This window comes from Panulirus ornatus, chromosome 20 (assembly GCF_036320965.1).
Source record: "Panulirus ornatus isolate Po-2019 chromosome 20, ASM3632096v1, whole genome shotgun sequence".
Lineage (NCBI taxonomy): Eukaryota > Metazoa > Arthropoda > Malacostraca > Decapoda > Palinuridae > Panulirus > Panulirus ornatus.
In genome coordinates, this window is record NC_092243.1 from 45,489,302 (window position 1) to 45,505,609 (window position 16,308).

The 16,308-nt window shown below is 41.1% G+C and overlaps 1 protein-coding gene across 18 annotated transcripts in view; it reads left to right on the plus strand.

Moving 5' to 3' along the window:
* Positions 1 to 16,308, plus strand: part of LOC139755976 (uncharacterized) — a 734,338-nt gene that overhangs the window by 272,460 nt on the left and 445,570 nt on the right. Inside the window, exon 6 of one of the 18 annotated variants that reach the window (XM_071674836.1) lies at positions 11,714 to 12,316. The exons of 16 other annotated variants lie outside the window; for them this stretch is intronic. In XM_071674836.1, coding sequence (XP_071530937.1) covers positions 11,714 to 12,016 — 303 coding nt within the window. In that variant the 3' untranslated portion in view covers positions 12,017 to 12,316. Of the gene's footprint in view, positions 1 to 11,713; positions 12,317 to 16,308 lie in introns of those variants that run through there. One more of the 18 variants, XM_071674841.1, reaches the window with a different exon arrangement.

Here is a 16,308-nt window from a genome sequence, read left to right on the forward strand (position 1 = left end):
CACCTCTTCTGCTATCTCAACACTCTCTTTTTATTTCCACCACATCTCTCTTACCTTACGTTACTCAACTCGATCAAACCTCTCACACACACATTGTCCTCAAAACAATTTCATTTCAGCACATCCATCTACTGAGCACAAACTCATAATCCTTTAAGCCCACGCCTCGGAACCATACACATTGTTTGGAAAAAAAAAAAAAAAACCACTTATTCTTCAACAAACATTTTTGTTTCGAGATAATGTTTCCTCGACTTCCTACATTCTTCAAGGCAAAGGATTTGGTATGTAGCATTTTTGGATCTGGAGAGAAGGCATATGATAGAGTTGATAGAGATGCTCTGTGGAAGGTATTAAGAATATATGGTGTGGGAGGCAAGTTGTTAGAAGCAGTGAAAAGTTTTTATCGAGGATGTAAGGCATGTGTACGTGTAGGAAGAGAGGAAATGTGATTGGTTCTCAGTGAATGTAGGTTTGCGGCAGGGTGTGTGATGTCTCCATGGTTGTTTAATTTGTTTATGGATGGGGTTGTTAGGGAGGTGAATGCAGAGTTTTGGAAAGAGGGGCAAGTATGAAGTCTGTTGGGGATGAGAGAGCTTGGGAAGTGAGTCAGTTGTAGTTCGCTGATGATACAGCGCTGGTGGCTGATTCATGTGAAAAACTGCAGAAGCTGGTGACTGAGTTTGGTAAAGTGTGTGAAAGAAGAAAGTTAAGAGTAAACGTGAATAAGAGCAAGGTTATTAGGTACAGTAGGGTTGAGGGTCAAGTCAATTGGGAGGTAAGTTTGAATGGAGAAAAACTGGAGGAAGTGAAGTGTTTTAGATATCTGGGAGTGGATCTGGCAGCGGATGGAACCATGGAAGCGGAAGTGAATCATAAGGTGGGGGAGGGGGCGAAAATTCTGTGAGCCTTGAAGAATGTGTGGAAGTCGAGAACATTATCTCGGAAAGCAAAAATGGGTATGTTTGAAGGAATAGTGGTTCCAACAATGTTGTATGGTTGCAAGGCGTGGGCTATGGATAGAGTTGTGTGCAGGAGGATGGATGTGCTGGAAATGAGATGTTTGAGGACAATGTGTGGTGGGAGGTGGTTTGATCAAGTAAGTAACGTAAGGGTAAGAGAGATGTGTGGAAATAAAAGGAGCGTGGTTGAGAGAGCAGAAGAGGGTGTTTTGAAATGGTTTGGGCACATGGAAAGAATGAGTGAGGAAAGATTGACCAAGAGAATATATGTGTCGGAGGTGGAGGGAACGAGGAGAAGAGGGAGACCAAATTGGAGGTGGAAAGATGGAGTGAAAAAGATTTTGTGTGATCGGGGCCTGAACATGCAGGAGGGTGAAAGGAGGGCAAGGAATAGAGTGAATTGGAGCGATGTGGTATGCCGGGGTTGACGTGCTGTCAGTGGATTGAATCGGGGCATGTGAAGCGTCTGGGGTAAACCATGGAAAGCTGTGTAGGTATGTATATTTGCGTGTGTGGACGTATGTATATACATGTGTATGGGGGTGGGTTGGGCCATTTCTTTCATCTGTTTCCTTGCGCTACCTAACAAACGCGGGAGACAGAAAAAAAAAAAAAAATATATATATATATATATATATATATATATATATATATATATATATATATATATATATATATATATATATATATGTATATATTATATATATACATATATATATATATATATATATATATATATATATATATATATATATATATATATATATATATATATATATATATTATATATATACATATATATATATATATATATATATATATATATATATATATATATATATTTATTTATTTGTTTTGCTTTGTCGCTGTCTCCTGCATTAGCGAGGTAGCGCAAGGAAACAGACAAAAAAATGGCCCAACCCACCCACATACACATGTATATACATACACGTCCACACACGCAAATATACATACCTATACATCTCAACGTATACATATATATATACACACACTGACATATACATATATACACATGTACATAATTCATACTGTCTGCCTTTATTCATTCCCATCACCACCTCGCCACACATGAAATAACAACCCCCTCCCCCTCATGTGTGCGAGGTAGCGCTAGGAAAAGACAACAAAGGCCCCATTCGTTCATACTCAGTCTCTAGCTGTCATGTAATAATGCACCGAAACCACAGCTCCCTTTCCACATCCAGGCCCCACAGAACTTTCCATGGTTTACCCCAGATGCTTCACATGCCCTGGTTCAATCCATTGACAGCACGTCATCCCTGGTATACCACATCGTTCCAATTCACTCTATTCCTTGCATGCCTTTCACCCTCCTGCATGTTCAGGTCCCGATTGCTCAAAATCTTTTTCATTCTATGCTTCCCTCTCCACTTTGGTCTGCCACTTCTTGTTCCCTCCACCTCTGACACATATATCCTCTTCATCAATCTTTTCTCACTCATTCTCTCCATGTGACCAAACCATTTCAAAACACCCTCTTCTGCTCTCTCAACCATACTCTTTTTATTACCACACATCTCTCTTACCCTATTATTGCTCACTCGATCAAACCACCTCACACCACATATTGTCCTCAAACATCTCATTTCCAGCACATCCACCCTCCTGCGCACAACTCTATCTATAGCCCACGCCTCACAACCATGCATCATTGTTGGAACATGTATTCCTTCAAACATAGCCATTTTTGCTTTCCAAGATAATGTTCTCGACTTCCACACATTCTTCAAGGCTCCCAGAACCTTCGCCCCCTCCCCCACCCTATGATACACTTCCACTTCCATGGTCCCATCCACTGCCAAATCCACTCCCAGATATCTAAAACACTTTACTTCCTCCAGTTTTTCTCCATTCAAACCTACCTCCCAATTGACTTGACCCTCAACCCTACTGTACCTAATAACCTAATGTATGGTATGGAAGGCAAGTTGTTAGAAGCAGTGAAAAGTTTTTATTGAGGATGTAAGGCATGTGTACATGTAGGAAGAGAGGAAAGTGATTGGTTCTCAGTGAATGTAGGTTTGCGGCAGGGGTGTGGGATGTCATGGTTGATTAATTTGTTTATGGATGGGGTTGTTAGGGAGGTGAATGCAAGAGTTTTTGGAAAGAGGGGCAAGTATGCAGTCTGTTGTGGATGAGAAAGCTTGGGAAGTGAGTCAGTTATTGTTCGCTGATGATACAGCGCTGGTGGCTGATTCATGTGAGAAACTGCAGAAGCTGGTGACTGAGTTTGGTAAAGTGTGTGAAAGAAGAAAGTTGAGAGTAAATGTGAATATATATATATATATTTTTATTTCATTTATTATACTTTGTCGCTGTCTCCCGCGTTTACGAGGTAGCGCAAGGAAACAGACGAAAGAAATGGCCCAACCCCCCCCATACACATGTATATACATACGTCCACACACGCAAATATACATACCTACACAGCTTTCCATGGTTTACCCCAGACGCTTCACATGCCTTGATTCAATCCACTGACAGCACGTCAACCCCGGTATACCACATCGCTCCAATTCACTCTATTCCTTGCCCTCCTTTCACCCTCCTTCATGTTCAGGCCCCGATCACACAAAATCTTTTTCACTCCATCTTTCCACCTCCAATTTGGTCTCCCTCTTCTCCTCGTTCCCTCCACCTCCGACACATATATCCTCTTGGTCAATCTTTCCTCACTCATTCTCTCCATGTGCCCAAACCACTTCAAAACACCCTCTTCTGCTCTCTCAACCACTCTCTTTTTATTTCCACACATCTCTCTTACCCTTACGTTACTCACTCGATCAAACCACCTCACACCACACATTGTCCTCAAACATCTCATTTCCAGCACATCCATCCTCCTGCGCACAACTCTATCCATAGCCCACGCCTCGCAACCATACAACATTGTTGGAACCACTATTCCTTCAAACATACCCATTTTTGCTTTCCGAGATAATGTTCTCGACTTCCACACATTCTTCAAGGCAAATGGATTTGTATGTAGCATTTATGGATCTGGAGAAGGCATATGATAGAGTTGATAGAGATGCTCTGTGGAAGGTATTAAGAATATATGGTGTGGGTGGCAAGTTGTTAGAAGCAGTGAAAAGTTTTTATTGAGGATGAAAGGCATGTGTACTTGTAGGAAGAGAGGAAAGTGATTGGTTCTCAGTGAATGTAGGTTTGCGGCAGGGGTGTGTGATGTCTCCATGGTTGTTTAATTTGTTTATGGATGGTGTTGTTAGGGAGGTGAATGCAAGAGTTTTGGAAAGAGGGGCAAGAATGAAGTCTGTTGTGGATGAGAGAGCTTGGGAAGTGAGTCAGTTGTTGTTCGCTGATGATACAACGCTGGTGGCTGATTCATGTGAGAAACTGCAGAAGCTGGTGACTGAGTTTGGTAAAGTGTGTGAAAGAAGCAAGTTAAGAGTAAATGTGAATAAGAGCAAGGTTATTAGGTACAGTAGGGTTGAGGGTCAAGTCAATTGGGAGTTAAGTTTGAATGGAGAAAAACTGGAGGAAGTAAAGTGTTTCAGATATCTGGGAGTGGATCTGGCAGCGGATGGAACCATGGAAGCGGAAGTGAATCATAGGGTGGGGGAGGGGGCGAAAATCCTGGAAGCCTTGAAGAATGTGTGGAAGTCAAGAACATCATCTCGGAAAGCAAAAATGGGTATGTTTGAAGGAATAGTGGTTCCAACAATGTTGTATGGTTGCGAGGCGTGGGCTATGGATAGAGTTGTGCGCAGGAGGGTGGATGTGCTGGAAATGAGATGTTTGAGGACAATGTGTGGTGTGAAGTGGTTTGATCGAGTAAGTAATGTAAGGGTAAGAGAGATGTGTGGAAATAAAAAGAGCGTGGTTGAGAGAGCAGAAGAGGTTGTTTTGAAATGGTTTGGGCACATGGAGAGAATGAGTGAGGAAAGATTGACCAAGAGGATATATGTGTCGGAGGTGGAGGGAACGAGGAGAAGTGGGAGACCAAATTGGAGGTGGAAAGATGGAGTGAAAAAGATTTTGAGTGATCGGGGACTGAACATGCAGGAGGGTGAAAGGAGGACAAGGAATAGAGTGAATTGGATCGGTGTGGTGTACCGGGGTTGGCGTTCTGTCGGTGGATTGAATCAGGGCATGTGAAGCGTCTGGTGTAAACCATGGAAAGCTGTGTGGGGCCTGGATGTGGAAAGGGAGCTGTGGTTTCGTGCATTATTGCATGACAGCTAGAGACTGAGTGTGAACGAATGAGGCCTTTGTTGTCTTTTCCTAGCGCTACCCCGCACACATGAGGGGGGAGGGGAATGGTATTCCATATGTGGTGAGGTGGCGGTGGGAGTGAATAAAGTCAGACAGTGTGAATTGTGTGCATGGGTGTATATGTATGTGTCTGTGTGTGTATATATGTGTGTACATTGAGATGTATAGGTAAGTATATTTGCGTGTGTGGACGTTTGTGTATATCCATGTGTATGGGGGTGGGTTGGGCCATTTCTTTCTTCTGTTTCCTTGCGCTACCTCACAAACACGGGAGACAGGGACAAAGGAAAATAGATAAAAAATATATATATATATATATATATATATATATATATATATATATATATATATATATATATATATATATATATATATATATAACTATGGAAAGGTCTGTGGGGCCTGGATGTTGACAGGGAGCTTAGTTTGAAAGTTGAGAGTAAATGTGAAAATATATATATATATATATATATATATATATATATATATATATATATATATATATATATTCCTATGAGTCCACGGGAAAAATGAAACACGAAAAGTTCCCAAGTGCACTTTCGTGTAATAATCACATCATCAGGGGAGACACAAAAGAGGAATATAACAGTCAGTTGATATACATCGAAGAGACGAATCTAGGACGCCATTTGGTAAACATGTGATTGTCCATGTGATTGGTAAACATGTGATTCTCCCCTATCCTTGGGGATAGGGGAGAAAGAATACTTCCCAAGTATTCCCTGTGTGTCGTGGAAGGCGACTAAAAGGGGAGGGAGCGGGGGGCTGGAAATCCTCCCCTCTTGTTTTTTTTTTAATTTTCCAAAAGAAGGAACAGGAGGTAGCGCAAGGAAACAGACGAAAGAAATGGCCCAACCCACCCCCATACACATGTATATACATACGTCCACACACGCAAATATACATACCTACACAGCTTTCCATGGTTTACCCCAGACGCTTCACATGCCCTGATTCAATCCACTGACAGCACGTCAACCCCGGTATACCACATCGCTCCAATTCACTCTATTCCTTGCCCTCCTTTCACCCTCCTGCATGTTCAGGCCCCGATCACACAAAATCTTTTTCACTCCATCTTTTCACCTCCAATTTGGTCTCCCACTTCTCCTTGTTCCCTCCACCTCCGACACATATATCCTCTTGGTCAATCTTTCCTCACTCATTCTCTCCATGTGCCCAAACCATTTCAAAACACCCTTTTCTGCTCTCTCAACCACACTCTTTTTATTTCCACACATCTCTCTTACCCTTACATTACTTACTCGATCAAACCACCTCACACCACACATTGTCCTCAAACATCTCATTTCCAGCACATCCACCCTCCTGCGCACAACTCTATCCATAGCCCATGCCTCGCAACCATACAACATTGTTGGAACCATTATTCCTTCAGACATACCTATTTTTGCTTTCCGAGATAATGTTCTTGACTTCCACACATTCTTCAAGGCTCCCAGAATTTTCGCCCCCTCCCCCACCCTATGATCCACTTCCGCTTCCATGGTTCCATCCGCTGCCAGATCCACTCCCAGATATCTGAAACACTTTACTTCCTCCAGTTTTTCTCCATTCAAACTTACCTCCCAATTGACTTGACCCTGTACCCTACTGTACCTAATAATCTTGCTCTTATTCACATTTACTCTTAACTTTCTTCTTTCAAACACTTTACCAAACTTAGTCACCAGCTTCTGCAGTTTCTCACATGAATCAGCCACCAGCGCTGTATCATCAGCGAACAACAACTGACTCACTTCCCAAGCTCTCTCATCCCCAACAGACTTCATACTTGCCCCTCTTTCCAAAACTCTTGCATTCACCTCCCTAACAACCCCATCCGTAAACAAATTAAACAACCAAGGAGACATCGCACACCCCTGCCGCAAACCTACATTCACTGAGAACCAATCACTTTCCTCTCTTCCTACATGTACACATGCCTTACATCCTCGATAAAAACTTTTCACTGCTTCTAACAACTTGCCTCCCATACCATATATTCTTAATATCTTCTACAGAGCATCTCTATCAACTCTATCATATGCCTTCTCCAGATCCATAAATGCTACATGCAAATCCATTTGCTTTTCTAAGTATTTCTCACATACATTCTTCAAAGCAAACACCTGATCCACACATCCTCTACCACTTCTGAAACCACACCGCTCTTCCCCAATCTGATGCTCTGTACATGCCTTCACCCACTCAATCAATACCCTCCCATATAATTTACCAGGAATACTCAACGAACTTATACCTCTGTAATTTGAGCACTCACTCTTATCCCCTTTGCCTTTGTACAATGGCACTATGCACGTATTCCGCCAATCCTCAGGCATCTCACCATGGGTCATACATACATTAGATAACCGTACCAACCAGTCAATAATACAGTCACCCCCTTTTTTAATAAATTCCACTGCAATACCATCCAAACCTGCTGCCTTGCTGGCTTTCATCTTCCGCAGAGCTTTTACTACCTCTTCTCTGTTTATATATATATATATATATATATATATATATATATATATATATATATATATATATATATATATATATATATACATACATATATATATATAACTATGGAAAGGTGTGTGGGGCCTGGATGTTGACAGGGAGCTGTAGTTTCGATGCATTACACATGACAATTAGAGACTGAGTGTGAATGAATGTGGCCTTTTTTTTTTCTTTTCCTGGCGCTACCTCTCTGAACCAGAGGGTAGGAATGCTGTTTCCTCTGGGGAGGGGTAGCGACAGGAATGGATCAAGGCAAGCAAGTATGAATTTGTACGTGTATGTATATGTGTGTGTATGTATGTATATGTTGATATGTATATGCATGTACATATGTGTATATGGACGTTTATATATATATATATATATATACGTGAGAGGGTTAGGGAAAATGATTTGGTAAACAGAGAAGAGGTAGTGAAAGCTTTGCGGAAGATGAAAGCCGGCAAGGCAGCGGGTTTGGATGGTATTGCAGTGGAATTTATTAAAAAAGGGGGTGACTGTATTGTTGACTGGTTGGTAAGGTTATTTAATGTATGTATGACTCATGGTGAGGTGCCTGAGGATTGGCGCTATGCGTGCATAGTGCCATTGTACAAAGGCAAAGGGGATAAGAGTGAGTGCTCAAATTACAGAGGTATAAGTTTTTTGAGTATTCCTGGTAAATTATATGGGAGGGTATTGATTGAGAGGGTGAAGGCATGTACAGAGCATCAGATTGGGGAAGAGCAGTGTGGTTTCAGAAGTGGTAGAGGATGTGTGGATCAGGTGTTTGCTTTGAAGAATGTATGTGAGAAATACTTAGAAAAGCAAATGGATTTGTATGTAGCATTTATGGATCTGGAGAAGGCATATGATAGAGTTGATAGAGATGCTCTGTGGAAGGTATTAAGAATATATGGTGTGGGAGGAAAGTTGTTAGAAGCAGTGAAAAGTTTTTATCGAGGATGTAAGGCATGTGTACGTGTAGGAAGAGAGGAAAGTTATTGGTTCTCAGTGAATGTAGGTTTGCGGCAGGGGTGTGTGATGTCTCCATGGTTGTTTAATTTGTTTATGGATGGGGTTGTTAGGGAGGTAAATGCAAGAGTTTTGGAAAGAGGGGCAAGTATGAAGTCTGTTGGGGATGAGAGAGCTTGGGAAGTGAGCCAGTTGTTGTTCGCTGATGATACAGCGCTGGTGGCTGATTTATGTGAGAAACTGCAGAAGCTGGTGACTGAGTTTGGAAAAGTGTGTGGAAGAAGAAAGTTAAGAGTAAATGTGAATAAGAGCAAGGTTATTAGGTACAGTAGGGTTGAGGGTCAAGTCAATTGGGAGGTGAGTTTGAATGGAGAAAAACTGGAGGAAGTGAAGTGTTTTAGATATCTGGGAGTGGAGCTGGCAGCGGAGCTGGCAGCGGATGGAACCATGGAAGCGGAAGTGGATCATAGGGTGGGGGAGGGGGCGAAAATTCTGGGGGCCTTGAAGAATGTGTGGAAGTCGAGAACATTATCTCGGAAAGCAAAAATGGGTATGTTTGAAGGAATAGTGGTTCCAACAATGTTGTATGGTTGCGAGGCGTGGGCTATGGATAGAGTTGTGCGCAGGAGGATGGATGTGCTGGAAATGAGATGTTTGAGGACAATGTGTGGTGTGAGGTGGTTTGATCGAGTGAGTAACGTAAGGGTAAGAGAGATGTGTGGAAATAAAAAGAGCGTGGTTGAGAGAGCAGAAGAGGGTGTTTTGAAGTGGTTTGGGCACATGGAGAGGATGAGTGAGGAAAGATTGACCAAGAGGATATATGTGTCGGAGGTGGAGGGAACAAGGAGAAGAGGGAGACCAAATTGGAGGTGGAAAGATGGAGTGAAAAAGATTTTGTGTGATCGGGGCCAGAACATGCAGGAGGGTGAAAGGAGTGCAAGGAATAGAGTGAATTGGAACGTTGTGGTATACCAGGGTTGACGTGCTGTCAGTGGATTGAAGCAGGGCATGTGAAGCGTCTGGGGTAAACCATGGAAAGCTGTGTAGGTATGTATATTTGCGTGTGTGGACGTATGTATATACATGTGTATGGGGGGGGGTGGGCCATTTCTTTCGTCTGTTTCCTTGCGCTACCTCGCTAACGCGGGAGACAGCAACAAAGTATAATAAATAAATATAAATATATATATACGTGTATCTGAGGGGATGGGCCATTCTTCCTTTGTTTTCTGGTGCTACCTCGCTGATGTGGTAAACAGCAATTAAGTGCATTAAAGGAATTAAAAAGATATATATGTGTGTATTGATAGGTTAATGAGATGGCTTTGATTAGGGGCTCAATAGCCTATACCATCTCAGCAAACATAAAAAATGATATAAGAGAGGTTTGTATTGTGAAGAAATCTTGAGAGAGAATTGACTTAATTGTTGTGAAGATAAGGATGACCAAAGAGGATGTTTTGATATAGGTTGGTATAGAAGATGTACTGGTGTGATAGTATGGTTGAAGGCACAAGTAGAAGAGATGGACCATAAGAGTGATGGAGAGATATAGTGAAAGAACAGTTTAAGGTTAGGGATGTACTGTATAATATAAGGATGCCAGTGGAATGATTCTGATCTTGTGCACTGGACGCATCTGAGTAGATAAGTATATTGATAGTGTGGAAGACTACTCTTATCAGCATATTAGATGTAATTTGAGGGTACATTTTGATCTGAGAGGTTGTATGCACATGAACCAAAACACCTCATGTTAATGGAAGTGGAATCTCTAGTAATAGACTGAAGGAAAGAAAGAAGTTGTGATATAAACTTAAACAGTTTAGAATTATGCATAAGTGGCATGCATGGTTAGCCAAGAATATTTAGTGAGATATTCAACTTTTGGATGTTAGTATTCTTAAGTAATGAGATTTATGTTTGCATCAATTTGCTATTTACCACTACTCAGCAAGGAAATACAGTACTTGCTGTCTGTCACATATGCATCCATGTTCTTCCACAATTTCAGACATTGCTGTGTGCTGAAAATTCCCCTTTCACCACATCCTTAACACAATCCTTCTGCCTCTTGGTCTTTCCCCTTTTTCCTGCCTATCACCTTCTGATTTTGTCTTCCCTTATGTCAAAAACATCTCAGCATTTTTTTTCTTTTCACACTTACTTTAATTCATCCCTTATTTGTATGTCTTCCTTTCACAATGTATCTATGTTTATTAATTCTAGAATCTCATAGTAGGAAGAACATGTTCACAGGTTCCATTTCTTTCTTTTTTTTCCCTATGATTTACTTCCATGCATCAAGATAGGTTAAACTGTACTTACTAGCAATTGCCTATGTATATCAGTAAAATCATATTTAGTAACTGGTTGTGGATCCTCATTAATGCTATGAAGTTGAGTACTGTATTTCCTGATGATATTTGCATGATCATTATAATACCCAGTACCCAGAGTCCCTGCATAGGCTTTCTTAGATTTTGATTAACCATTAACTATTTCTGAATTTAGTGAGAGCATTGTTTGCTATGATGATGGACACTAATTATGCTGCACTGGCATTTGCATATCAAAAACGAAACAGGTTTAACATTTTTTGAGTAGTTTGATTCATATATTCAAAGCAGCTTGGCAGAATGTACAAGATGGTAAACATAATTATAAGGACCATAATAACCCTTAGATGTTGCTGTGATTCAGATGATAATCCAGGAGAAGATTTTGATGCAATGTGCTATTAATGATTTACTCCAAAAGAAAATAATAGAAATGATTGTCATCTTTAGACATCTATATGTATGAGTAAGGTTGATGTAATATCAAGATGACTTGCTTAATACGTGAAGTCTTGAATCTTCAACACTTATTGTTTCACGTAGAATGTTATTTGAACTGTGTGACTTTTTGATGTTTTATTTTATAAAGTGATACTTTAAAATAACATTAATTAAGATAGGCGTTCCCGACAGGTGGGACTGAACAGTGATGGTTCGCGGAATAGCGGGAGAGGAGCTGTCGGCAAGGCGCACCAGTGTCCCTACTGTACATATTCCACAGTTAGAAAAGACCACATGTCAAAGCATATCCGTACACACACTGGGGAGAAACCATTTACCTGCCCTCATTGTACTTATAGTGCAGCCTCGAAAGATAATCTGAGGCAACACATTCGTACTCATACAGGAGAGAAACCATATTCCTGTTCTTTTTGTCCATACCGTGCTTCTCATAGATCAACGTTACAGTTCCACATGTTGAAGCATCAAACATGATTATATAGAAAATGATGATTTGATATATGTCTGCCATTTAGGGCTGATGTGTAAGGAAGTGCAACTTGAAAATGATTGAAATCTTAATAAAATTGGCCTTAACTCTGTTCTTGGCTTGTTGCCTGCTTTGCTGTGCATCAGGTTTAATGTCTTTCTTGATATGCGGTGACTATACCCCTGTGTCTGATATTTTACTTTATTTAGGGTTCATAAGTTTTTCAGTATCCTTTTGGTTACCAGTAAAGACCTTTTTAGGATAAGAAATTTACAAATGACAGAGAAGTTGATATGTTGTTGATAAAGAATTTATGTGCATATATATATATATATATATATATATATATATATATATATATATATATATATATATATATATATATATATATATATATTTTTTTTTGCTTTGTCGCTGTCTCCCGCGTTTGCGAGTAGCGCAAGGAAACAGACGAAAGAAATGGCCCAACCCACCCCCATACACATGTATATACATACGTCCACACACGCAAATATACATACCTACACAGCTTTCCATGGTTTACCCCAGACGCTTCACATGCCCTGATTCAATCCACTGACAGCACGTCAACCCTGGTATACCACATCGATCCAATTCACTCTATTCCTTGCCCTCCTTTCACCATCCTGCATGTTCAGGCCCCGATCACACAAAATCTTTTTCACTCCATCTTTCCCCCTCCAATTTGGTCTCCCACTTCTCCTCGTTCCCTCCACCTCCGACACATATATCCTCTTGGTCAATCTTTCCTCACTCATTCTCTCCATGTGCCCAAACCATTTCAAAACACCCTCTTCTGCTCTCTCAACCACGCTCTTTTTATTTCCACACATCTCTCTTACCCTTACGTTACTTACTCGATCAAACCACCTCCCACCACACATTGTCCTCAAACATCTCATTTCCAGCACATCCACCCTCCTGCGCACAACTCTATCCATAGCCCACGCCTCGCAACCATACAAAATTGTTGGAACCACTACTCCTTCAAACGTACCCATTTTTGCTTTCCGAGATAATGTTCTCGACTTCCACACATTCTTCAAGGCTCCCAGAATTTTCGCCCCCTCCCCCACCCTATGATCCACTTCCGCTTCCATGGTTCCATCCGCTGCCAGATCCACTCCCAGATATCTAAAACACTTTACTTCCTCCAGTTTTTCTCCATTCAAACTTACCTCCCAATTGACTTGACCCTCAACCCTACTGTACCTAATAACCTTGCTCTTATTCACATTTACTCTTAACTTTCTTCTTTCACACACTTTACCAAACTCAGTCACCAGCTTCTGCAGTTTCTCACATGAATCAGCCACCAGCAGCTGTATCATCAGCGAACAACAACTGACTCACTTCCCAAGCTCTCTCATCCCCAACAGACTTCATACTTGCCCCTCTTTCCAAAACTCTTGCATTCACCTCCCTAACAACCCCATCCATAAACAAATTAAACAACCATGGAGACATCACACACCCCTGCCGCAAACCTACATTCACTGAGAACCAATCACTTTCCTCTCTTCCTACACGTACACATGCCTTACATCCTCGATAAAAACTTTTCACTGCTTCTAACAACTTGCCTCCCACACCATATATTCTTAATACCTTCCACAGAGCATCTCTATCAACTCTATCATATGCCTTCTCCAGATCCATAAATGCTACATACAAATCCATTTGCTTTTCTAAGTATTTCTCACATACATTCTTCAAAGCAAACACCTGATCCACACATCCTCTACCACTTCTGAAACCACACTGCTCTTCCCCAATCTGATGCTCTGTACATGCCTTCACCCCTCTCAATCAATACCCTCCCATATAATTTACCAGGAATACTCAACAAACTTATACCTCTGTAATTTGAGCACTCACTCTTATCCCCTTTGCCTTTGTACAATGGCACTATGCACGCATTCCGCCAATCCTCAGGCACCTCACCATGAGTCATACATACATTAGATAACCTTACCAACCAGTCAATAATACAGTCACCCCCTTTTTTAATAAATTCCACTGCAATACCATCCAAACCTGCTGCCTTGCCGGCTTTCATCTTCCACAAAGCTTTTACTACCTCTTCTCTGTTTACCAAATCATTTTCCCTAACCCTCTCACTTTGCACACCACCTCGACCAAAACACCCTATATCTGCCACTCTATCATCAAACACATTCAACAAACCTTCAAAATACTCACTCCATCTCTTTCTCACATCACCACTACTTGTTATCACCTCCCCATTTGCACCCTTCACTGAAGTTCCCATTTGCTCCCTTGTCTTATGCACTTTATTTACCTCCTTCCAGAACATCTTTTTATTTTCCCTAAAATTTAATGATACTCTCTCACCCCAACTCTCATTTGCCCTCTTTTTCACCTCTTGCACCTTTCTCTTGACCTCATGTCTCTTTCTTTTATACATCTCCCACTCAGTTGCATTTTTTCCCTGCAAAAATCGTCCAAATGCCTCTCTCTTCTCTTTCACTAATAATCTTACCTCTTCATCCCACCACTCACTACCCTTTCTAATCAACCCACCTCCTACTCTTCTCATGCCACAAGCATCTTTTGCGCAATCCATCACTGATTCCCTAAATACATCCCATTCCTCCCCCACTCCCCTTACTTCCATTGTTCTCACCTTTTTCCATTCTGTATTCAGTCTCTCCTGGTACTTCCTCACACAAGTCTCCTTCCCAAGCTCACTTACTCTCACCACCCTCTTCACCCCAACATTCACTCTTCTTTTCTGAGAACCCATACAAATCTTCACCTTAGTCTCCAGAAGATAATGATCAGACATCCCTCCAGTTGCACCTCTCAGCACATTAACATCCAAAAGTCTCTCTTTCGCGCGCCTGTCAATTAACACATAATCCAATAACGCTCTCTGGCCATCTCTCCTACTTACATACGTATACTTATGTATATCTTATGTATATGTATATCTTATGTATACTTATGTATATATATGTATACTTATGTATATCATTTTCCCTAACCCTCTCACTTTGCACACCACCTCGACCAAAACACCCTATATCTGCCACTCTATCATCAAACACATTCAACAGACCTTCAAAATACTCACTCCATCTCTTTCTCACATCACCACTACTTGTTATCACCTCCCCATTTGCGCCCTTCACTGAAGTTCCCATTTGCTCCCTTGTCTTATGCACTTTATTTACCTCCTTCCAGAACATCTTTTTATTTTCCCTAAAATTTAATGATACTCTCTCACCCCAACTCTCATTTGCCCTCTTTTTCACCTCTTGCACCTTTCTCTTGACCTCCTGTCTCTTTCTTTTATACATCTCCCACTCAGTTGCATTTTTCTCCCTGCAAAAATCATCCAAATGCCTCTCTCTTCTCTTTCACTAATAATCTTACTTCTTCATCCCACCACTCACTACCCTTTCTAATCAACCCACCTCCTACTCTTCTCATGCCACAAGCATCTTTTGCGCAATCCATCACTGATTCCCTAAATACATCCCATTCCTCCCCCACTCCCCTTACTTCCATTGTTCTCACCTTTTTCCATTCTGTACTCAGTCTCTCCTGGTAGTTCCTCACACAAGTCTCCTTCCCAAGCTCACTTACTCTCACCACCCTCTTCACCCCAACATTCACTCTTCTTTTCTGAGAACCCATACAAATCTTCACCTTAGTCTCCAGAAGATAATGATCAGACATCCCTCCAGTTGCACCTCTCAGCACATTAACATCCAAAAGTCTCTCTTTCGCGCAACTGTCAATTAACACATAATCCAATAACGCTCTCTGGCCATCTCTCCTACTTACATACGTATACTTATGTATATCTCGCTTTTTAAACCAGGTATTCCCAATCACCAGTCCTTTTTCAGCACATAGATCTACAAGCTATTCACCATTTCCATTTACAACACTGAACACCCCATGTATACCAATTATTCCCTCAACTGCCACATTACTCACCTTTGCATTCAAATCACCCATCACTATATATATATATATATATATATATATATATATATATATATATATATATATATATATATATATATATATATATATATATTTTTTTTTTTGCTTTGTCGCTGTCTCCCGCGTTTGCGAGGTAGTGCAAGGAAACAGACGAAAGAAATGGCCCAACCCACCCCCATACACATGTATATACATACGTCCACACACGCAAATATACATACCTACACAGCTTTCCATGGTTTACCCCAGACACTTCACATGCCCTGATTCAATCCACTGACAGCACGTCAACCCCGGT